The following is a 24927-nucleotide window of genomic DNA, read 5'->3' as shown; positions in this document are numbered from 1 at the left end:
TCTTTTCTAGCCTATTTCAATCCACTGCTGGATATAGGCCTCTTCCATGTGCTTCCATCGTCTTCGGTCTTGAGCCACTTGGAACCAGCGTGTTCCAGCCAACAGCTTTATGTCGTCGAGCCATCTCTTCAGGGGTCTTCCAATGCCTCTCTTGTGTCCCCATGGTCTCCAGTGAACAATCCTAGAGGTCCACCTGTTGTAGTCTTGTCGAGCTACGTGTCCTACCCATTGCCATTTTAGTTTTGCTACTATCTCTAGGATGTCTGTTACATTAGTTCTTCTCCTGATGTCCTCTGAACGGATCTTATCCCTAAGGCTGATCCCTAGCATCTGTCGCTCCATGGCTCGTTGTGTTCGCTGAAGCTTGCGAGCACTTTCCTTCGTCAGAGTCATCGTTTCCAGACCGTAAGTTATAACTGGCAGCACGCACGTATTATAAACCTTGGTCTTCAGGTTAATTGGAACATCCTTGTTAGTGAGGATGAATCTTAGTTTTCGGAATGCAGTCCAACTCATACCTATTCTGCGAGGAATTTCTGCACGTTGGTTGTCTTTTCCAAGTTTTATCTTGTGTCCAAGATAGATGTACTCATCGACAGCTTCTATATATTGGTTTCCCGTTTTAAGTGGTCGACTCTCTGGGCTTAGTATTTTCGTTTTATTAATGTTCATTTCCAAACCAATCTTAGCAGAAGCAGTTTTTAATTCTTGGATCATGCTTTCTAGCTCATCTACATTTTCACTTATGAGCACAATGTCATCGGCAAAACGCAGGTGGTTCAAATATACCCCTTTGATTTTTATTCGTTTATTATCCCAATGAAGGGTTTTGAATACATCTTCCAAGGCAAGGGTAAACAGCTTTGGAGAGATTGTGTCACCTTGTCGAACTCCTTTGCCAACTGGGATTTTATTGGTGATGAGGTCTTCGTCCACTCTGACTACCATTGTTGCTTGATCATAAATGTTTTCCAGAAGCTTTATATACCTTGAGTTTATCATGGCATTTTGAAGTGCCTTCATGATTGCCCAGATCTCCACTGAGTCAAAAGCTTTTTTATAATCAGTGAAGGCCAGATGAATCTTGATGTTGTACTCAGTGGTTTTCTCCAGAAGAAGACGAATAGTCTGGATGTGTTCAACAGTTGAGAAGCCTTTACGAAATCCCGCTTGCTCGGCAGGTTGATAAAAATCCAGTTCTCTTGTGAGGCGGTTGGTTACAATTTTAGTCAGGAGCTTATAAAGGTGTGATAACAAACTCACAGGACGATAGTTCTCTAAATTTTCCTTATCACCTTTCTTGAAGAGAAGTATCACTTCAGCATTTTTCCAATTTTCTGGTATTCTTCCAGAGTTAATACACTTGTTCATGAGTATTCTCACGGCTTCTAGCAGATCTCTTCCACCTAATTTCAGCATTTCATTCGTTATTTTATCCTCCCCAGGGGATTTTTTATTCCTTAGTTGTTTAAGAGCACTTTCAATCTCAGCAGTGGTTACTTCCGGTGTTACTTCATGTGTATAATTCTGGGCTAGTTGTTCATCACTGGATGGTTTATTAATGGTTGATGTATACAGCTTGTAGTAGAAATCTCTAATAACTTCAGTAATCTTTTGCCTATCTGTGACTATTTCTCCATTTTGGTTCTTAAGTTTTGTAATTTTTGGTCTTCCTGTAGACATGCTGTTCTTTAAAATCTTCATGTTTTTATTTTCTTCAATTGTCTGTATGATCATGTTATTATTAAATTTCCTTAGATCTTTTCTTATTTCCTTGCGAATGGTCTTGTTAAGATTTTTGTATTCTGCTGTATCCCTGTCCATTGTCTTCCTGTCCTTAATGAGCTGCATGGTATTGAGTGAAAGTCGGCTCTTCTTATTAGTTTTCTTCAATGGGATCTCCTTTGCTGCATTTTGAATACTGACTGTAATTTTCTCATTAAGTTCGTTCACGTCCAAGTATTTCAAATCTTCTGTTGGGTTAAGTTTTTTGGTAAGAGCTTGTTGAAATGATGATTGATGTGTTTCTAAGTCCTCTACTCTTGGAAAAGTGTACCCCCTTGTCATTTTGGACCGTTCAAGTTTGAGGTCAAATGTAAAGGTTGCTCGAACTAGCCTATGGTCGCTTCCTGTATCAAATCTATTGAGAACAGTAACATCTGTACAATATTTCTTCTTGTTGGTCAGGATAAAATCTATCTCATTCTTGGTTTGTCCATCGGGGCTCTTCCATGTCCATTTTCGTTGGATGGGCTTTTTAAAGAAAGTATTCATGCAATAGAGATTTTCGGCTGTGAGATATTCTAGCAATCTTTCTCCTCTTTCGTTTCGATCGCCTAGTCCATATGTACCAATGTTCTCTGGGTCTCCGATTTCCTTTTGACCCACTTTTGCATTGAAGTCTCCAATGATAATACAGAGTTGTGTCTTTTCTGAATTTTTCGCTTTGGTGATATCTTCATACAGCTGTTCCACTGCCTCTTCGTCAGAAGTACTCGTTGGAGCATAGACATGTATGACTTGTATGGAGAATTTACTATTCAATTTGAGGACGATATATATCACTCTGAAAGAGACACTGAGTACATATGCGGAGACATTTTCTGCTATATACAGTAAATCAGGATCTCTTGGAGGCAAATGATAAGATCGTTTCAATTGCTCAGTTTTGGACATTTTGTATCCAACCTGGACACTGAAAGTAAATACAGTGGACACCCTCTTAATTGGCCTCAGGTTGATCAGTTGACTTGGTGAATGATTTTGCTTCCAGTTTCGCATGGTTGAGAGCACCCATGCTGCTCCCCATCCCACCCTGCTTTTGCGCAAGATGCACCTTGTTTCATATTATGACATGTTTTAGATGTAGTTTTTTTTACCATAAAATACTCCAGTTCATCTGCACATCTTCAGTAAAAAAAATAAAAACTTATCATTATGAGTAAATACCACAATATCTCTGTTACAACCATTAATAATATTTGTTTCATATTACTTATCGCTCACAATAGTGGATGCGATTTTCAGTTGGCTTGCTGATTCATTCAGTTTAGTCCTCAGGTGTACTGTTTTAATGATGTAAAATGAGTGCTAGCAAAAGAAAACAGAACGTTTCAATATAGCGCATCAGAACATTTAGGTGAAGGTGAATCTGTACAGTTAATTTGTAATGAATTAGGAGTTAAGTATGGTAAGTTATTAACGGCACACTCAAAAATCTCTTCAGGACTATTTTACTTGGGTGAATCAGAAAAGAAAAAAAAAACTTTCTACTAGACACACTTTAAGGTAGCCAACGAATGGAATAGTAATTGATGCTTTATGGCTATGGTTTGTACAACAGCATTGTAACTCCAGTTACTAAATCGTTTTTGAAAGAAGAGGTTCTAATCCTTCATTAAAACAGCTGGAAATGGTGGCGATAGGCCTGTCATTTTAATATTGTTGGTTCAATCAGCCATTTTGTTCTCCAACTAAGGGTCTGAACATGAGCTGGCCCGTTAATAGGGCATCCACTGCAAGGAACCATTATACATCCTATAAGAAAAGAAACAGATCACAGAGAGTTAAACGGTCTATTCTATACAAGAAGACAACAGGGAACAGGATGACATCAATGTTTCATTTTTTTCTGCTCTGACAAAGTAGAATCAAGGTTCAACTCCTCCTTGTCTTTGAGGACTGTTGTAGGACTATAGAGAAACACTATAGAGAGATCATTGTAATTGCTTCTGGTCTTGAGAGAGAAAGTACAATTGATGAAAGAGAATTGAAGTACTTCAGGTTTGTGCTGTAGACTCAGGTTCAAGTTAGGTAAATTTAATTTCTTCTTGATGGAGGAGTTTGGAGAATGTAGGAGAATTTACAGCCTGGATGCTATTCAGAGTTAAAGCACATTCATTTGAAGAATATATTTTTTCACTTCAGTTTCAAAGGTAAAGAGACATTAGACCCAAAAAATTAATATTTCTTGGATTGGCTGGAAATGTGTTGTAAATTTCTGGATTGCTTCGTACAGTTTCATTTGACCGTTTCATACTGAGTACTGAAAGGTTTGTGTTTATTTTATATAGGTGCACTACTTGGCGGAAGTCTTTTGTTTCTTTTCTCTGTTTATAGGTTCTTTGCTAGTGTCGATTAGGGTCATGTAGCTGGAGATGGGTTAGTTCCATCTCCACTTTTGGCATCCTGACGATGGTTTTCTGTTTCCCATTTTCATACCAGGCAAATGCTAGGGCTACTGACGTTTTGTTTCCATCCCGATCCATTTTTTTATCCCATTATTGCAGAAAACCTATCAGTCTTAGAGCTCCATGGGATCACTAGGAATAAACTTAGTTCTTGACTGCATTCAGAAGCAATCTAGTGACCTAAGTGTAGTAGAAGGAAGGGAAAGAACTGGTAATCCTTCTGTGATGACAGGGGTCATCTGCCCATGTGTAGTGTGATGTTTGGATATTCTTTATTTAAAGTTGCTATTTCAGGTGGTAATGTAACACACCCTCTGACACCTGAGGTTAAGTTTGCTCCTACCGAACAACTGCTCTCTCCACCGCCATCATCACCTCCACCACCATCTGCTCCTCAAAGTATAGAGAGTGAAATCTCAGAAGAGTTTGTAGTTCGCAGACAAACTTTATTGCCAGATGAATTTGTTCCCCTTCCTGCCGATGAAGAAGAGAAAGAAATAATAGAAGGTGAAATACTCAGTTATGTGCCATAAAGCTTTCAACAAGGCAATATTTATGGAGGAAGTACCAGGACTTGATCTCCATACCATTTAATACTAAGTAAATTACCTTTTTCCTTGTATACCAACTCTTGTAAGAAAATAGCTATTGGTCATATACAAATATAGGGTGGTATCTTTTATATGTAGATGGATCAAATATAAACCAGAATTTTCAGCTAACAACTGAAGTAGCTGTGGGACAAGTTTGCGGCCCGGAATGTAAAATAGTGCGTGTGTGTGAAGCCGAATCCTCACCCAACATGTGTGCAAGGCTTTCCTCTCTTCACTAGTGAAGTTAGCAAGAAGTACTACTGTCCTTTGTGCAATGTATCACCATAAAGTTTCATGACAAAGTTGATGTCATACCTGCTGAAGTTTTGAGAAGACTGCAAACACAGTTCAGGGAATAAATATTATCAAAGGCACAAGTATTAGATTGGCATAAAAAGTTTTTTTAATTGAGACGGGAAGCTGTGGAAAGCGACCTACACCAACAGCCCCCAACAAGTGTCACAGAACAAAATGTTCATGACTGTATTGAAGCAGATGACCATATAAAGATCTCCAGAATTGCATCACCAGTAGAAATAAGTTACAAGAACGCTCAATCCATCATCAGTAATGACCTTAACTACTGGAAACTGTCTGCTGGATGGCTTCCTTGTTTCCTTACTGAGCAACTAAACCAAATCAGAAACTCCTGACTTGCTACGAGGAGGAAGGAGAGGACTTTTTGCACCATATTGTCAGCAATGATATAATTTGGGTACATCACTATACCTCTGAATCCAAACATGCAAGCAATAAGTGACAGAAGATAAAGGCCAAAAGTCTCTTGTCTACTGGAGAGGTTATTTTGGACAGTTATTTTGGACTCATGGGCATTTCGTTGCTTGATTTTCTCATGAATGTGGAACAGTGAATGCTGCTTACTACTGTCAATTTCTGGATGATGCAAAAATTACCTGTCGCAACAAATAACATCAGCAACCAATCGGAGACGTCATTATTCCCTGTGATAATGCAAGCCCCGATACTGCTGCTTTAACGTTCAATAAGCTGGAAGAAATCACACCCAAAAAAACCCAACGTTATAGCCTAAGTTTTTTGTTCAGCGCGATTATCATTTATTTGGCCCACTCATAGAATCATTGGGAATAAAAGAACTGAAAATTCAATGGGCATAATGTTTCTCTAAATTAAGAGATATGTAGAAAAGTGCGATGTTGCATTCACACCCCTTGGCTGAATATCTAATATGTAGCATTAAAATTCTGGTTTACATTTGATCTGCCCTGTGCCTGCAGCATGACTGTATAGTGTTTTTGGATCATCCAAAACACTGTTGTGTAGAGAATTAATTTTCAATGTAAGGATATTCTGTACCATTATGGTAATCTCGTAAGTATAGCTGCATTGATATTAAGAATTAATTTGGGAGTCTTCTGAGTCTCTTATTCTCACATAGTATGGGTACTAAAATAACCATGCATCTTTGTTGATTCTGAAAATAATCTCTGAGTGAAATATTGGAACATCGACCTATCCTAGGAACCCACTCCAAAGTATATTTCTTAATGTTTTGGAAATACAAGTCCTGAGATTAGTGAAAAAGTTTATCCACCCACTGCTTTGAGTCCTGACCACTGTACAAGATGGAAGCATGTGGTGTCAGAAATGACATTTAGCTGAAACTCAAAATGAACCAGATGGATCCAGTTTATCCAGTCCCAAAACACAAGAACATGAGTAAGGCCTTTGCCACCAGGGGTTACCTCACCTGACTGGCTGACTGGTTGATTGTGACACCGTTGATAAACCCCTGTTAGCATGGTCTCCACAAACTAGTGTTTACAAACAAGTATTCATCGTCAGTAAAGATATTGTCCACTATGGATCACTTCTTTTGGCTCTTTAACCTCTGCAACACCTGCTATCTACAGTACAACCCCAGTTAACTGAACTAAAGGTGGGGAAGCCATTTCGGACAACAGGTTTTTTTTTTCGGTTAACCCGTTAAGTGGGGAGGTCCTAAACGAGGAATTCTTGCATAGTGGGGAATCATTTTCAGTAAATTTTTTCTTTAAGAAAGAAATAGTTTTTGCCAACCTACACCCACTTAAATATTATATTATGTTAAAATTAGCATAAAATTATACGCTGCAGTGTAAATTGCGTTATTATTTACAATTAATTTGATTTTTCAATTCATCCAGTGTCAGTGCAAAAATTGCATATGTGCCATTTCATATTTACTCCGATTCGGAGTATTATTTGTGTTGCTTATATTAATTCAACGTTGAAATGCCTAACACACAAATAAAAAAAGTATCATATACTCCAAATAATACAGACACATTCACTCAAATATCACATTTTCCTGAAATAAAATAGAAAAATGTACTCACCACGTAGGCCTATAACTTGCCATTGAAGAGGGCAGCGAGTAATCCATTAGTTCATTCGTCACAATTTTGTCACCACATTACACAAAATTACACTACACTGTTCAACACTGTTTACACTAATTATTTACGCTCAATAGCTATAACAAATGACTGGAGAAAAAATTGAAAAGAACTATTTCAGGATGGTCCCCGATAGTTGCCGGCACACAGATTGTACAGCGGTCACCGAGTGTAGACTACGATCTTCTCAGATTCCCCGAGTATGGAACCTGAGACTCCCTGGCATATTTGCAATTGTCATACTTCAACCGTATGGTATAGCCTGAAGCAAGGAGAGGGGCACAAAGCGACATTGCATACTACACAACAATACTGAGTGTCCCGCCGCTGGCCTTTTGCCACGCAAACAACGCATCTCTTATTTGCGTGCAGTCTTGATTTGGAGGCTGGATTGAAATCTGGAAAATGCCTTCCCGAGAATCGAGTTGACAAGTCAACAGGTGCGGGTCTCACTGATCGAATTGGCAAGGCTGCGTTAGGGGTAGCGTTCACATACTTCTGAAATAGTTTCTGCACAGTTTGAATACGAAACTCCAGCTGAGTGAATTTACCGCCATGTTTCTTGTATATTAGAAAAGCATTGAACACTGTTATATCCAGTAGGTGTCTAAAAATCTTGTGGTAATATTCCTTCATTCTTTTTCTCGCCGTACTGTATGGTACGATACATTGGTCCGATAAGTCCACCCCTCCCATTGAGTCATTGTACTCAATACATACGACCGGCTTCTCTTTGGTTTCTCCTTTCTTGTTTAGAACAGTGCGCATTTCCGCATCATGAATACTACTCAGCATGCAGACATCTCTCTTGTCTTTCCACTTCAAGGCCATGAGTTTGTTTTTATAGGAAAAAGCCACCTCCCCTTTTTTTAACTTTTTCCCCATGACGTCCTTCGGAAGATTTTTTCTGTTAGATTTTACAGTGCCGACAGCATCTGTCTGAAACTCATTGAGCTGATCGAAGAGTTCCGGGCTACTGTAATAATTGTCTAGAGCTATGAGATATCCCTTATTTAGAAGAGGTTCGGCTAGAGCAAACACTACTTTTGAGGGCTTGGTATACTGAGAAATATTTACTCCACAAACCTCATTTACTAGCTCAGTTTCCTTGCCTGTGTACCACAGGATATTCCACACATATCCTGTTTTAGCCTCACATAATTTAAAAGATTCCATCCCGAAACGAGCTTTCTTCTTCGGAATGTACATTTTCCACCCCAAGCGACCTTTCCAAAGGAGTAAACTTTTGTCAATTGATAGATGATCATCTGGTAAATAGGACATTTTAAATTTGTATACGAGAATATCTAGAACTGGCTTCACTTTGTAGAGTTTTGGGGATACTTGCCGATCGTAAGCCTCATTATCTGAGAAATGTAAAAATTTCAGTAGAAGGAAAAAAGTTTCTCGGACATGGTCTCGTAAAACACGGGCCTAGCAAACAATTTATTACGTGAAAAATAATGAGATAGCTTTGGCTTTTGAATTATACCCTGAAGAAGAAAGATCCCAAATAAAAGTTTTATTTCTTGTTAGTAGGAACCCAATCCCTCTCCCTCCTCCTCCTTTTCATTTTAGCTGTTCCTATACTAGCTTGTATTGACTGCTGAGCGTACAGATTAGTTTGCTCTGCAATAAGTTCGCACAGTTCATCGTCAATGAAATGCTCAAATATTTCGTCCGGTTCTTTTTTATTTAAAAGTTCGCCCTGAATTCCACTTTGGTATGTAGCTGGAAATCGGGCTCTCCTACATCCCCTTACATCCCAGTCATTAGGCGGAGTAGGAGGCAATCACTTTCTGACTCACTACTCTCATCGGAGCTCGAACGCGACACCTGCCCACGTCATCTAGGCAACAGACCTACTCCGACGGAAGCACTTGTGCTTGGAGCATCTAATAGCGGGATAGTTTCACCATTACTTTCTAAACTAGAATCACTGCAACTAACTTCCTCACTGAGCTCGAGAATATCCCGTATATCATCACTCGGAAGATCTACAATTCTTTTGGACATGTTGACTACAAATAGGAAACGCAACATGTAGAATTAAAACAATAAATCACAAGATAAATTTATATACCAACGAAACAACTTATGAGAGCTGAAAACATTCACACCGAGACACGAAATACTACGCTCCTCGCGGCACACTGACTGAGCTTCTCACCAGGCGCCACATAGGTTATTCTTGCGCTACGCAGCTATGTAGCAGATAATAAGGGGATTCCTAGACGAGAACTGCTTAGATACATGAAGGTGAAAATAATTCTGTCAGATGGCAGCACTTCTCAGAACATACGGAGAAAGTTTCAAACTTTCCTCTTGTTTCGTAACAGATATAAAAAATAAAAACTTTCCGTGCTTCACATGACGCGCGCCCACCAGCGGGCTCGCTCCGGCCGCGTCACCTGAAGCGAGCTCCACTCTACGGGTTAAGCAATGAATGTGTATTACTATCTTTTATCTATTTACAGTATGTCATCTGGCATCAAGTAACCATCACCGAACTTTGCTAATCTGTGGTCCCTATAATTTCTTATTAAAATAGTTGTCATAAAGACGTGTGTGAAACTAGCAGGTAGTCAGCCGAGCTCGATAGCTGCAGTTGCGTAAGTGCAGCCAGTATCCAGTATTCGGGAGATAGTGGGTGCGAACCGCACTGTGGGCAGCTCTGAAGATGGTTTTCCATGGTTTCCCATTTTCACACCAGGCAAATGCTGGGGCTGTACCTTAAATAAGGCCACAGCCGCTTCCTTCCCACTTCTATCCCTTTCCTGTCCCATCGTCGCTATAAGGCCTATCTGTGTCAGTGCGATGTAAAGCAACTTGCAAAAGAAAAGGAAAAAAAAAAGAAAAGAAAAAACCAAGAGGTAGTCACATTTGTAGTTTTCTGTTTTATATCGTGATCAAAGAGAGAGGGTCTGCTCCATCTGGCTCTGTGGATTTTTCAGGTTTAGTGAGATGACAGTAATATTTATGCTGTTTCAGCTTCATATTAATGCTGCGTTTGGTGGTTTCAGTATGAACCATCTCTGGTGAACAGGGAATATAGTGTACAGCTGTGGGAGAGAGACAGTCCTAAGCCTGTTTAGCCCAGTATAGTTGCTGAGATATTTTCACTATGGTTACAAAGACGGTCTTGATATTGTGAAACTGTAAAACCTTGGCAATCCTGTCCATAATCACTGGTATATATGGAAGGAAACCCCACCTCTGTTGATGGGCCTATTTTCTCTGTTTCAATTAGCAGTAATAAGAAACAGAATTAGTCAAAATTAAACTACTGAGTAATATACTAGGGTTCAAAAGGTGAAATGCTGCATGTATTTCATTATGTTAGGAAACATTTTAAGAGATAGATGGTAATAACAATTGTAAATAAAGAAGTAGTGCAGACTGTATCATGCAGGAAATACGGGAACTTGGTCTTGGGCAGAGTTTAAGACCAAATGCCCTTTCTGCTGCCACATGCTGGCCCTGGTGAAAAATCCTCCGAGCTACCATGATGCTCAGATTGGAAATAAATATGGTAGTGATGGTATAAAACTGATCACCTTAAAGTGATACAGAATATTAGATAAATGAGTCTACTTTAATATTGAATATATTGGAGAAAATTCCTCTGAAAGGCAATGAAGATAGAAAATGAAATGTAATGATCAAATATGAGATAGAAGAGGACAGGTCACCTTTTCAGGCACTGGAGGACTCTTTCCCTTGTTGTAGCAGTGAAAACTTCCTTCTCTCAGGAAGTAAATAACCTGTTGAAAAGTAAATGACCTGTTGAAAGCTTTATGTATTCTTTGTTGATGTAATTTAACCCTTAAGGTGAGCACTTCAGTATTTTATGCCAAAATGTGTAGAGTATTCTTAGGTTTTGAACCTAGCAGCAAAACAAACATATTCTATACTTCCTAAACTGATCAACACTTTCTGTACCAGAAATATAAGCAGTTAACATCATGAAATTGAAATTGAATATCACTCTGCTAGGACCTTAATCACAGGAGACCATAATGAAGTCTTTTACCAACTTATACTTCCCTTATCAACACTAATGATCTTCCTACTCCCCTAAGTAGGTAATATGTAGAAAGACGCTAGGCCTAGTGAGAAATGGTGAAAAAATGGACGTGGAAGAACTGAAATCTCTTGAGGGAGAGCCCACCCACCTCTCTACTTCCTGCTGTTTCCTCTTCCTGTTTTACCTTTTATGTATGTACGTAGCTTCCTGACTTTGATTTATAACCAGATATTTGTATCCAGTCTTAAATGATTAAATTTGGCCTTATCAACCCCTAAATGGATCCCCATTTCCATAATTTGTAACTGGATATTGGAAACAAAAGATGAGACCGAGAGAAGTTGATGAAAGTAACAAATTTGGTCTGTAAACAACATTTGTACTGTTATGGTATTCTCCTGAATGTTTTTCTCCTATTGAATTATTGCTCTAACTGTTTAGCTTCACGTAAGACTACGGATGACTTCTCCTTTACAAGATATTTGAATAGGAGGACATATTAAATTTCCTTTGTAAAGTTATAAAGTAAGGTTTTTCTCCTTTGCTTCAAGTAAGTTCATGTAAACCAACTTCAAACTATTAGCACTATATGTACTTTTAGCTAACTATCCTCAAAACTTGATTTTCAGACTTTGAAAAGTGTAGTTCAGCCTTACCTAACCTCATATGCTTGCAGTGGAGTAAACCCTGCTGACTAATGCATTGAATCGTAGAATAATCCTTGTGATATAATGGCAGACGGTGGTCTGCAGCACTGAACATTGTTGTCTATCAGGCAAATGATGGGACTGTTTCGTAATTAAGGCCACGACAACCTTCCTAGCCCAATCCTGTTGCATTATCGTCTGTGTTAAAGCAACATTAACCTTTTCACTCCGGCAAAGTCAGAGCGGAAGTGTGGCCGCGAGGATGAGTTTCTGGGTCGGGGTCGGCTGACCCTGCCAACTGTGCTGTATACTTCCCATTCTCCAATTTCTCGTTCATATTTATTCCATGTTTTTTAAGAAGCAAGATACTGACAAAGTTTTGAAATATATATATAATTCTGTCAAATATCATTGCATATATTTTAGATCTTTTTTGTTTTCCTCCATGCATAGCTTCCCATTCTTCTTTTATATCCATGGCTTTTGGACATGGCACTTGCCAAGTTAAATTCCTCCCATATTCTTCTTTGAAGTCACTAACCAACATACGGGTAAAATTTTTCTCCGCAGTATACTGTTTCTCCAATGTTATGGAATACAGCACCACAATGCTTTGAAGCTACCTATTGTGGCGTAAACACATTGGCAGTAAACGGTAACTACGAGCAACTAGATGGCAAGTGACGAGTTTGAGGGCCACTCAAACCTTTACTTTCAACTGATTGCCCTTGACAATCTGACGGCTCTATTAGTAACTGTGGACTCCTAAGGCAACTGCTAGATATCACAAGGATTGAACTTCTCCAGCAGTCTACAGTAGCAAAGCACAGAAAAAACAAACAACACACAATTGCTACAGCAGTCCACAGACTATGCGGTATTGCTCCTGCGCCACTGCTGGAGGAGTTCACCAGCTACCCAGCAAGGCTCTCCCCAAACTGCTACAGCAGTCCTCCAGAGTGAAAAGGTTAATGTTGAATGACAATCATCTGTAGACTTCAAATGCTTTATGAATGTATGAGGTGGTGGTGGTGGTGATTATTGTTTTAAGAGGAAGTACAACTGGGCAACCATCCTCTAATGTATGAAGGTAGTATACTACATAATTTATGAATAGGGCCTAATTTTGTATGCACTATCATATAGTAAAATATGCATCCAGACATGCATAAAAAATGTATTTAGAAAAAAGTGCTATAGTATAAGACATAGTGTTTACAGTGCACTACGCCTTCTGGTGTACGCTAGAAATTAAAGTGATCAAGGTATGAGTGATTCTAGTAATGCCATTCCTTGTGTAGCCACTCCCTGTTATGAATAGTATGGAAATGTTGTTGTCTATGGCCTCCCCCCCCTCCTACCTACACTACAGACAAGTTTGTGTTAGCAAGCCACAGTCGAAGCCGGTGACCTGGATTCACTCCAGCTGTTGTTGCTGGAGGTAAAGAATGTGAAGCCAAAGCTGGTTTGAAGAAAAGTATACAAAACTTACTGAAGTGTCAAAAATGGAGCTTGATCACTTGTTCAAATCACCAATTCACAATCATTGACAAGATTATGCAACATAAACAATATTGAATTTAATGTACGCATGGTTAAAAGTGATTTGATAGAATCTGAGAATGTTCTTGTAGAACAAAACATGTTATTCATTTATTATTGTGTGTTTTGTTTTGTAAGTACCTTATAGTGTTCTATTTTGTGTTTTGATAGACTGAAAAACTTAAAAGTTATATTAACTAAGATAACACTGAAAAGGAATGGCTAGCTTTATTAACAAACCAAGGAAGATGCCAGCAAGAAAGCTTACAGGTGACATGCTTTGATGTTTTTCCAGTATAGTAGGCTATGTGGACATTTTAAAATATGTCGACATTTCAACAATTGTACACACGGTAGCCATTGTCAGAATGAAATAACACAAACAGGTGGCAGCGCCTGCACTTTCATAGCATCTGAAGGCTAGGTGGTAGCTCCACAATGAACTCCCCTCTCTCTCGGATTGGTGTTTCCAAGATCTTGTCATAGGACAGAAACCCTAATTATGATAAAACCTTCAATAATCATATTTAATATAATAGAAAAATATTATCCCTGGACATATAATGAGTATGTACCAGTGGAAAGGATTTGTTTCGAAAGACTTGTAACATAGCAACGGACACACAGACTTCCAATATGGCATCAAGAAACATCACCATTAGGTCTCTGGTGTGAAACTTGTATATATCCTTTGTAGATTGTTTTGTAAAAAGAGTGATTTTTTTTCTGTAGAATAAAAAAGTTAGCACAGTGGTGTATAAAAAGAGAGATTGACGAGAACAGGATAAGTTTCGTAGTGATAATAAAGTTGTTTTAGAGATAAGTAAACGTGTTCTCATGTGATATTTTCTTTCATAAAATAAAAATCGCATAGAGAACGATAACCTGCGCAGTATGTCCCAGTGTGTTCATTCTTCTGTCGTCTGATAGCGAGCAACAGTCAATTAACTCTGCTAATTAATAGGTCCTTTTCTTTCCTGTTGGAACAGCTTCATGATAGAGATATGATAAGAATGATACTGACAGATGCTGCCTGAATGGTAGTTTCTGAAGTTTTCACTTCATGATCAAGGAAAGAGAGCATGCTTTACCTCTGCAGATTTTCTGGTTGGATGAAACGATAATGACACCTGTGTTCTTTCATCCCGGTGGTGATGCTGCACTTAGTGGTTACAAAATAAACCTTCCTGCAAGAACACTAGGAGATAGCTTGCACAAGGAGATGATCCCAAGGACCAGGCAAATGCTGGGGTGATACCTTAATTAAGGCCATGACTGCTACCTTTCCAATCCTAGCCATTTCCCATCCTTGTACCACTGAAAACCTTCAGTGTGTTAGTGCGATGTTAAACCCCTAGCAAAAAAATAAAATAAAAACTAGTTGGACTTTCCTTAGCTAAGCATAACTGATGGAATTGGTGTTGTAAAGGCAGTTTTGATATTGTTATGCTATAAAAGCTTACCAAATTTATATGTAATCACGGGATGAATGGGAGGAAAGTCTTTCTCTCATGTGTTTCTTTTTGTTTCTCGTCAGATCATAGAGGAGACTCAAGAGCCTTCTTGATATCAGTTTTGCTTTATCCATTACCATGTAAAGCCGAGAAGAAATGCTCCACTTCACTCTGGTACAGGTCCGGCTGACACAATCATTGACTCACTCAAACAATGGCCTCATTATTGCCCATACATTTAGGGTGTTAGTTTGAGTCCTGAAAGAACATCAAAGCTTGGGCTGTTAATTTTGTGGTTATAAGCCACAAAACAAACAGATTTGCATTGATTCTTAACCAAAAAAATATCTTTTGAATAATGTGACATACACAACCACATTAGGGAGATTAAATAAGAGATAACACTGGCAGTTGTAAGTGTTTTAGTCCAATTACTTAGTTCTTTTTCTTGGTTGAACTGTGTTGTTATTTTATGTACATTACGTATAGTTTGCCGACGTTTCATGCAGTATTCTTTGTCAAGGCGACTGAAATACCCCTACTCGATCCAAGGTAATTAGTCTCCCAGGCAGCAATCAAGTCCAAGATGTATTTCTGACAGTTACATGTGTATTGTGAAACCATAAATTTATAACTGCTATCTTTGACTGAGTTTGCATGTCATCCAGTTAGACAGTGAAGTGTAGAATCAATTCCATATGGTATAACTGACTCAACAACATCGAAAATCATCCCATTGAATTTTCTATGGTCTTATAATTTATGTAACTTTAATCCATCAGGACAATCATAAGGCCTTTTGAAACATACGACTGATGTGTAAATATTTCACCACAGCAATTAAATGCAACACTGATTGGCTTTATGTAAAGAAATACTGTAATTTGCTCAGGTGATACCTTGCTGCAAAAGTAATCTTATTCTTTTCCAGCTGATAACATTATAAGCATAAGAATTCCTTAAAGAATTAGACATGAAATTAGCATCTTATTTACCACTCGTGTGAGTTGAATGCTTGTGAAGAATATTTTTGAAAATTAGTCATTTAATAGGATAAACACAATGATACCGAGCAAGTGACTCTGGAGTTTGGGTCACATAGCTGTCAGCTTGCATTTGGGAGATAGTGGATTCGAACCCCATTGTCGGCAGCACTGAAAATGGTCTTCTGTGGTTTCCCATTTTCACACCAGGCAAATGCTGTACCTTAATTAAGGCCATGACTGCTTTCTTTCCACTCCTATCCCATCATCGCCGTAAAACCTTGGTACAATGTAAAGCACATTAATGGATAAATCAACAACAATTGTTCTACCTAATCGATACAAGGCTGATTCTTTGCAAGTAAAGCACATTGTGAAAAGAAAAAAAAAATTATAGTTCACTGTAGGAAGGGAGAGTAACAGAAAGGAGAAACCATGACAAACAATAGATACATTGATCAGCTCTCTACTCATCAATCACAGTTCTACGTCCATTCCGTCCCAACTCCCAAAGGGCTCCTATCTGCTTCCCAGTTCATAAGAAGGGTGGGCTTCGACACTCTTTGAGAATTACATAAAATCAGCTTCATGGTCCGTATCGCACTTCAATATATTCACAATTAAGTATTTATTTATTTTCCACCTAGTCGATACAATGATTGCTTAAGGCAATTTAATGGTTAAAAGTGGTACATGTTTCGTATATTATCAACATCTTCAGCCACATAACACTATTTAGATGAAAAATATATAAATTGACAAAGTAATGCTTTAGAGGAAGTGTCCTTAAAATTAAGTGTGCTTAAAATTAAGGACACTACCTCTAAAGCATTACTTTGTCAATTTATATATTTTTCATCTAAATAGTGTTATGTGGCTGAAGATGTTTATATATACAAAACATGTACCACTTTTAACCATTAAATTGCCTTAAGCAATCATTGTATCGACTAAGTGGAAAATAAATAAATACTTAATTGTGAACTCTTTGAGAAGTTTATTCCATAAGTTTGGCATAGAATATGAAGTTTTCTTATAAAATGTAGTTTTGTTTAATGTCAGTTATGTTACATTCTTCACATTGTTTATCATATTTATGTCAGATTCAGAGTACTCTGATGAAAGCCAAGAAGCAGAAAGGAGATATACTGAAGAAGAAGAGGAAGATGAAAGTGTTGGGGAGGAAGAGGAGGAGGAAGAAATAAAGAAAGAAAATAAGGAGAAGGAAGAAGAAGAAGATGATGAAGATGATGATGATGATGATGATGATGATGATGATGATGATGAACCCATCATTGATGAAAATATTGAAAGAATAATGAAAAAATACAGCAATTTGGAGAGGTCAGACACAGAGTCTGAGGAAGAAGAGGAGGAGCCAGAGAAGTCTAATAAAGAAGTAAGATACTGCTCGGTTGTAATACTCAATTTACAGTTTGATCTTGGCATCAATTTCAACTCACTTGCTCCTTTTCTCTTGAAAGATAACTCGGCCTTGGAAGTTGAAGTCAGCCGAGCCTGCCAGTGCATCGGAAGAAGAGGAGGAGAGCGTCGAGGAGGAGGAAGAAGAAGAAGAAGAAGAGGAGGAGGATGAAGATCTGGTTAAATGTTAGTATTATGGCTGTTACTGTTATGATTGTAGAAAGTTCCAGATTTCTCTTTGAATTTTCGAAGTCCTGTCAAACCTTAAGAGCATATTCCTTTCTCACTGATTGGCAATCCTATAATGTGGCAACTCTGGAGGCTTTGCTAATTTGTAACACTGTCTGGTGTTAAGTTGTGCCACTCAGAATAATCATAATTAGAATATGCCATTGAGTAGAGGAATCTATAGTCTCCTGAATTTTTTGTATGGTGCAGAGACGTAGATGGTTCTATAATACGACTGTGCATAATTAGAATGTTTTGAAATGTTTCGGTGGAGGGAAATGTTGAGAATTCGTTGAACACACTTCTCATGAACATGTTAATTCTGAACCTACTTCACCTAAAAGTTTGTCTATTGTGCAAAGTCTCTCAGTGGATCATATGTCTTTTTGGACACGTAATCTGCCAAGATAGTTTCCTTCAAAAGTTTATTGTTGAGGACAAGGTCCAAGGAATCAGACCATGAGGGCGAGTACCAGCATGGCAGATCAGTATGGTGAATGTTCCATTCGAAGTTAACCACACTGAAAGCTTTGGATTGAGAAGAATAAAGGAGAATGGTTCAATCAGCTAGCTGGCTGAATTATGATAGTCATGACGCTTCAGCCATCAGGTAAAATTAAATAAGAAAAAGGAGGAATTGTGTTTAACCTAACACACTGTGATTAACATACCGGAATGTGTAAGTCAGTATTCGCTCCTATAACTTTGAGTGCCTGCCATGCCAACCAAGCTGAAACCTGCCTACACCGATGAGGAAAACAATGAAAAGCCTACAGTGGAAGTCTACAATATAGTAGACAATACTCTTGTCGAGCTTAATCTACACGGGTACTAAATCCATACCTGTTTCTCTGGAATTGGCTATACTTTTTGAGATTTGAATGTGTTTGTTTTTAAACGACAGTAATAAGTTGTCACATAAGCCAGCATTCAGAGAAGCATTCTTATAGCGTAATGGTCAGTGTTAAATCCTTGAATTTAGGAGAGCCATCTGAAAAATACAAGGAAATATGTACATAATCAACTTTAAAATCCAATTTAAAGCTATTTTGTTTTATGAACAATGAACTGTGTAACACGGTACAAACATTCTCATTCACATTTTGAGCTTTCTTCTTCCTGTTTTCTGACTCCTCCAAGTGATAGATGAGTGGCTTAACCTCTGATGTTCCCACATTGTAGGATTCTAGAAGTTTATTCTGAAGGCAATGAAAGAGAAGTCAAGGTAAGTACAATGCCAGTGCTTCTTGCAAGTGGAATAGAAAGACTCTTGATTATCCATGGCCAGATTATTCGCTTTGTGGACTAACCGCGGTGGTCTAGAAAAATGTAAATAAAAAATGTCAGGACAATTTCCAGACACTAATACTTATTGCACTTGACTGTACATCACAACCCTGACTCACAGTCTCTTACCTCTCAAACAGTCGACAGAGCCACGGCATTGATGGTGTTGTAGTTCAGGTCAGTTTAGGAAGTGAATGTCGACAGCATGCAGTACTATTAACTGGTTTCCTTTAGTACCTGCGAGCAGTATCTGAAGAATGTAAACATGCAGTGTTATAGATGCAGCTAAAGTTGTAAATTGCGTGTAAACTTGAAGAAGGAAGTCCTACAAAGCACCTGTCTTTGACTTATGGTGTAGATGAAACAGCAGTCTAGGAGATCCGGAAAAACATAGACAAAGTAATAAGTTCTACTAGCTGCTCTTTCTCGTCCAGGGGTTTGTCAAAGTGGAAAACAATGAAAATGCCTAGTTATGCAAAAACTGGATAAAGCCATGTTACAATAGAAATGAGTAAAAGGCATGCAAGTATCTGGTATTATATGCACAAACAATGCCCAGTTCTTGTTTTTGCGAAGTCTTAAAGAGTGAAGACAAATTTAATGCATCGTTTGCTTAGCTAACAAGGTTTTTAAACCTTTAGATACTGTATATTAAAGTCATCAGTTCCCTCTGTGGTTCAGTGGTAGAGAATCTGCCTCAGAATCCCAAGATTGCAGGTTCAAAAAACCCGGCAGAGGTAATTGGATGTTTTAAGAGCGGAAAAGATCCGTTCAGCACTCCATGTTGTACGATGTCACCATGTAAAAGATATTTAGTGACATATTAAGTATTTACCCATCAGAATCAGTTGAAATGAAGTGGCGTATGGCTTTTAGTGCCAGGATGTGTCCGAGGACTTCGGCTCGCCAAGTGCAGGTCTTTTGATTTGACGCCCATAGGCGATCTGCGGGTTGTGATGAAGATGAAATGATGATGAAGATGACACATACACCCACTCCATGTGTCAGGTGAATTAACCATTTATGGTCAAAATTCCCGATCTTGCTGGGATCGAACCAGGGACTCCTGTGACCAAAGGCCAGCACACTAACCATTTAGCCATCGAGCCAGACACAAAATTAATTAAAACTCAGCCATTGATCACCCAAGAGAGATCCTGTATTCTCTGCCATCTAGTAGTGTAAAACAGAACATTGAAATTGATGCACAAGCAGCCTAGATGGTTTCTAATCAAAATGCCTACACATGTTAGCTCAGGAAGTACAATTATTATTATAATACATTCATTTAATGTAGCATGTATTTTCCCTCATTCATGGACTATCTGCGGTTTCTCTACCCCTAATTACCACGTATAATTGAGAGTCTACTGTAATGAATGTGATAGAGATTTGATGGAAGAAACAACAATTGAACTTTAAACTTCAGCTCAATTATTGAAGGCTTCTCCAATGATATTAAGAATTTTTTTATAACGTACCGTATATTGACATTCCTTGAACTCCGTGTACCACATCAAATATAACTATTGATTTAACAGTTGTAGTTTACCACCCTTTTATCTCTACATTGGTATTCTAATTTACACAAAGATATGTGCTTCAATTTTATTTTTATGAATCTGGAACTGTCTAATTACAAAGTCTACTAACCACTAAAGTTCTTAACACATTGGTTCCCAGCCCTTTTCTCGCCCCTTCCAAAACCCAGGCTTTATTGGACTATTTCAAATCATTTTGTACATGATATTTTTTAACAAATTTAAAAATCATTGCCATATTCTGAAAGAACGAAGAAGAAGGATGTTGTGGAAGGTAAGAATTAAGTGTCAGCAGCTGTATTTATATTTTCTTCCAGGATTCAAAGAACTCATGGTATTCGTGGCATATTTATGAATAAATACATGAGAACACTTGAAAAATAATTGCTTCAGCTTCTGTCAAGGTGGTGCAAGATCTTCCTGCACAATATCACATGTTTTGTATTTCCCTGACTAATTGGCAAATGACAACATAAATCAACAGCATCAAAGAGAAAAGACCTATGAACATATCTGTGGTAGCTCAAACCTGGGTCCTGATTGTACACTCAAACTTACATCACAGGAAATATGTCTCCAAACTATAGTAAGGCAAGGGACATCTTAGCGTTTCACGTGGCCCAAGTCAAGGTTGGGCATGGGCTTCAATGTGTTAAATAAAATAGCACTTTTTAATAAAGTTTTCTTTCATTTCAACTTGTTTCCTTGTCAACTACCACATATTGTTGTAATATCTTGTTTTTAGTTTTTAATCAGGAAATTAACTTTAAAATAGTGCCTGAACTCTACCTTCAGTGACTCATTTACTCTACTGAATGGTTGTAATGTCTAAATTCTGAAATGTTTTGGCCTAATATTTTCAATTTGCTTGCTGGGGACGAACCTTTAATGAGGTTGTAATTATGAAACTGCCTTCAAAGTGTGAATTAACATAGCTAAGTTTAATGGATGCTGCCAAGTGGTTGTCTCTTCCAGCACCAGTACCTCCATCAAAAGTGGCTGTACCTCCACCAAAAGTGGCTGCCAAACCTAAGTTTGCTGAAGAGATAAAACCTGTTCTGGGTATGGATGAGGAAGATGATGACGAGGATGAGCCTCAACCAGTGAAGAAGCCTGCTTCCACTCCTAGCAAGAGTTCCAAGACTTCAGGAGAACAGGTGAGCATTTTATTATCTTATCTAACCAATCAAGAGTTACTCTTAGATATTTTGGGGAGTAGTTTTGATGAATTTCAGTCTCATCCAACATCAGCTTCCTGTGTGCTTTCATATTATGTACCCAGTGAAATGCTAAAACCTCAGTCTTGTATGGATTTGGCTTGAGTCTCCATTTGTGAAAGTAGTCATTTAATGTGTTAAGTCACTGATGCTGCATTCTCACAATGCATGAGATCGTTTACTTGATATTATAGTGCCAGGTCATCTGCATATCGGACAGGGTTCCCTTAGCCTCAGAGGAGCTATCGGATAGGAGAAGCAGTACACTGACCATGACTGCAGTTCACGGGCTCTTATGAGCCGTAGGTTTTTCTTTTGTGTTATGATGCCTCAAGATTAAGAAAGTTGAGGAAAAGAAATTATCTCTAGGTAATAGATGTTAGCTTTGATGGCCACACTGTATTTGAAGTAGACTTTCAGCTTATTAGATCATGCTCAATACATGTAGAAATGGTTATCTGGACACCAGGGGTGAACCGAGCCCACCTTAACTTAATCACGACAGCATCAGAGGCAAAATTGAGAGGTTATGAGTTTGGTCACTGGTGTCTGGTTGGCCATACAGAGAATTTCAGACAAGCAAGGAACCACACCCGGGCAACTGGAGTGGGACATTGATGATGATGAATCATGTACGACTATTTTCCAAGAACTGGGAAATATGACTCTTCCCTCAATACACACTTAACAGTGCATAATGGACATTAAAGAAAACCTGATTAATTACCCATTAAGGAAGGAGGTACATCAGTATAATGATTCTAGTCTGAACTCGCAGCATACAGTTCAGCTTAAGCAAGCAACAGGTGTAGAAGTATGGAGTGGTGAGTGCAGAGAGGCATGGTGGGAATTGAGCAATACTGAGCGGCGATCAGGAGCTGGCAGCTAAGGCTGAAGAAGACTTTGATGCGGACGGCAAGCAAGGGAGTGCAGGGGAAGTTGAGCTACATGCTGTTGGTGGCTGCGGTGATATCCATGCTACTAGTTATAGGGGGCGTGGAGCTGAACCCCGGCCCAATTGCAAGTGGCAACATGACCTGGGAAGACGTGGAGAATATTAAGGAGGTGATGAGAGAAATAAATAAAGAAAATGGCTGTTTCGAACAGATAAAGGAAATGATAAAAGACCAAGTTAAGAAATTAGAAAATATGAAGGTATGGGAGACACAGTAAAAAAGGTAGGAAGCAATGAGCATGAAATTGAAACGTTCAGGGAGAAAGTTAAAAACCTGGAAAAGGAGGTGTCTATGCTGAAGGAGATGGAAAACATCAGGCAAGAAAGGATGAATAAACGTATATTCATATATGGGCCGCAGGAATAAGGGAGTGAGAAGAAGGTGAACATTATATACAAAGTGGTGGACATCATACAAAATAAAATGAAAATTAACTGTAGCAAAGTGGACATTGACGGTGTGGAGAGGGTAGGAAAAGTGAAAGGGCGTATTAACTTTAGCAAAGTGGACATTGACGGTGTGGAGAGGGTAGGAAAAGTGAAAGGGCGTAGACCAATCAAAGTGAAGTTCTTATCTACCGTAATGGCAGATATAGTGATAAGAAATGCGAGTAACTAGCAAGGAGAAAAAATTTGGATCAAGAGAGACATGGGACGAGAAGGGAGTGAGAGCTTGAGAATTTTGAAGAAACATCTAGGGAGAGCCAGATATCACGGTCTTAGGGCATATATTAAGGATCAAAAGTTGGTGGTATCTAACGGGAAATTGTGGCGTGTCTGGTCAGTGGCAAAATTAAAAGTCATGGAAGATAAACTCAAACAGGAAGAGGACCTAACACCACGCCAAGATAGTGGAAAGGATGCTGTGCAAGAAGAGTGAGGTAACATGGTAAGAACTAATGAAGAATCAAGTCAGGTGGCCAGTATACTGCAGTGCAGTGAGGGTTCAAATACGAGATCTCAGAAACAGGAAGTGAGGTTGGATAGTTTTCCTCAAGAAAAATCAGATATAGTGTGTGATGGTTTGAGGGAGGAAAAGAAAGGACGAGATACTATGATGAAAGGGAGAAGCAGGAGTATCAAGGACCTGTGGGGGTAAGAAAAACAAAGGTATAGAGAAAAAGGAAAGAGCAAAACAAGAAGTACGATGGAAGGGAGGTAGAAGGGGAGAGGGAGATAATGACGAGCAAAAATAAAGATGGATATGGAGAAGACTGGAAGATAGGCTTTGTAAATATCGAAGGTTTATTGGGTAAAATAGGTCATATAAGTGAAAAATATACCAGAAAATTTTGACATTGTAGCACTCTTGGAAACATGGCTAGAGGTAGGTAAGGAGATTACTTGGGGGGGTTCACAGTTAGGCATAAGTCAAGAAAAAAATTGCGTAACAAAGGGAGTGCACCCAGAGGAATTGTGGTGCTAATTAGAGAAGAGATCAGTGAATTAGTAGAGGGTATAGAGAGCGATTTGGAAGAAGTTATCTGGTTAAGATTTAACATGGGAAGGGAGGAAGAAAGAGAAAAACAAGTGTGCTTGGATTTTGCCTACTGTCACCCCATGGGATCCCTGTAAGCTAATGATAAGTTTTTGAGGAGTTACTAGTTGAAACTAGTATTATTAGAGGAAAGTATTAAGAAGATGGAATGTTGTTATTAGGAGATTGGAATGCCAGAATAGGTGAGCAAAGTCCGTTGTTTAGTAAGGAAGACAAGATGTTAATAAGGAGAGGAAGAAGTAATGATAAAGAAATTAATAGCTCCGGTTGAAAACTCCTGGAATTCTGCGAAGTAGGGAAGTTCATCATCTTAAATGGTTGTTGGGTGGGTGACAAAGAAGGAAAATTGACTTATATTACAGAACAGGGGAGTAGTGTTATTGACTTAGTAATGAGTTTGGAAGACACGCTAGAGAAAATCAAAAGAATAGAGGTAGGTGATTGGCTTGAGTTGCATCGTGCACCAGTATGGGTGAGAATAGCGAGAAAGATGGAGGAGTTAAAGAAGGGAGATACAAAAAGGTCCTCAGAGAGGGGTAGAAGTTACCCTAAATATAAATGGATATAGAACATAAAACTGGAACTAGATGACCTTATGAAAAAAGAGATACTTTTAATTTGATGTGGATAGGAAGTGGCTTTGAAGGAAAAGAACATAGATAGAGCATTGGAGTTAATTGAATATCCAATAAGGAGGGTGGCACGGATAGGTCAAGGTAGTAAAAGAAAAAAGAGGGAAGTTGGAGATTGGTACAATAAGGAATGTAAGGTTTTGAGGAAAGCAGTGATGACAGCATTGAAAGAGTATAGAGCAAAATGAGGGAATAAAGAAAGAGAAGTCTTTTGTAGATTAAGGAAAGAGTACAAACTTCTAATTGTTGAGAGGAAGAAGGAACAATCAGAGCTAATAAATAGTGTATGCAGGA

General features: G+C 38.6%; 1 protein-coding gene across 9 annotated transcripts in view; it reads left to right on the top strand.

Annotated features, from left to right (window-relative positions):
* Asph (Aspartyl beta-hydroxylase) overlaps positions 1 to 24927 on the top strand; it is a 294582-nt gene that overhangs the window by 183406 nt on the left and 86249 nt on the right. For 7 of the 9 annotated variants that reach the window (XR_011018630.1, XM_068228879.1, XM_068228881.1 and 4 more), the window contains exons 10-13: positions 4485 to 4697; positions 16957 to 17252; positions 17338 to 17461; positions 21307 to 21488. Coding sequence is in view for 8 of the 9 variants with exons in the window: in XM_068228879.1 (XP_068084980.1) it covers positions 4485 to 4697; positions 16957 to 17252; positions 17338 to 17461; positions 21307 to 21488 (815 nt within the window). In the remaining variant the exon portion in view is untranslated. The remainder of the gene's footprint in view (positions 1 to 4484; positions 4698 to 16956; positions 17253 to 17337; positions 17462 to 21306; positions 21489 to 24927) is intronic. The other 2 variants (XM_068228882.1, XM_067152547.2) reach the window with 2 other exon arrangements.

This window comes from Anabrus simplex, chromosome 8 (genome assembly GCF_040414725.1).
Source record: "Anabrus simplex isolate iqAnaSimp1 chromosome 8, ASM4041472v1, whole genome shotgun sequence".
In the NCBI taxonomy this organism is placed as follows: domain Eukaryota; kingdom Metazoa; phylum Arthropoda; class Insecta; order Orthoptera; family Tettigoniidae; genus Anabrus; species Anabrus simplex.
The sequence above is the reverse complement of the archived record's forward strand: the minus strand, read 5'-3'. Positions and strand labels throughout refer to the sequence as shown.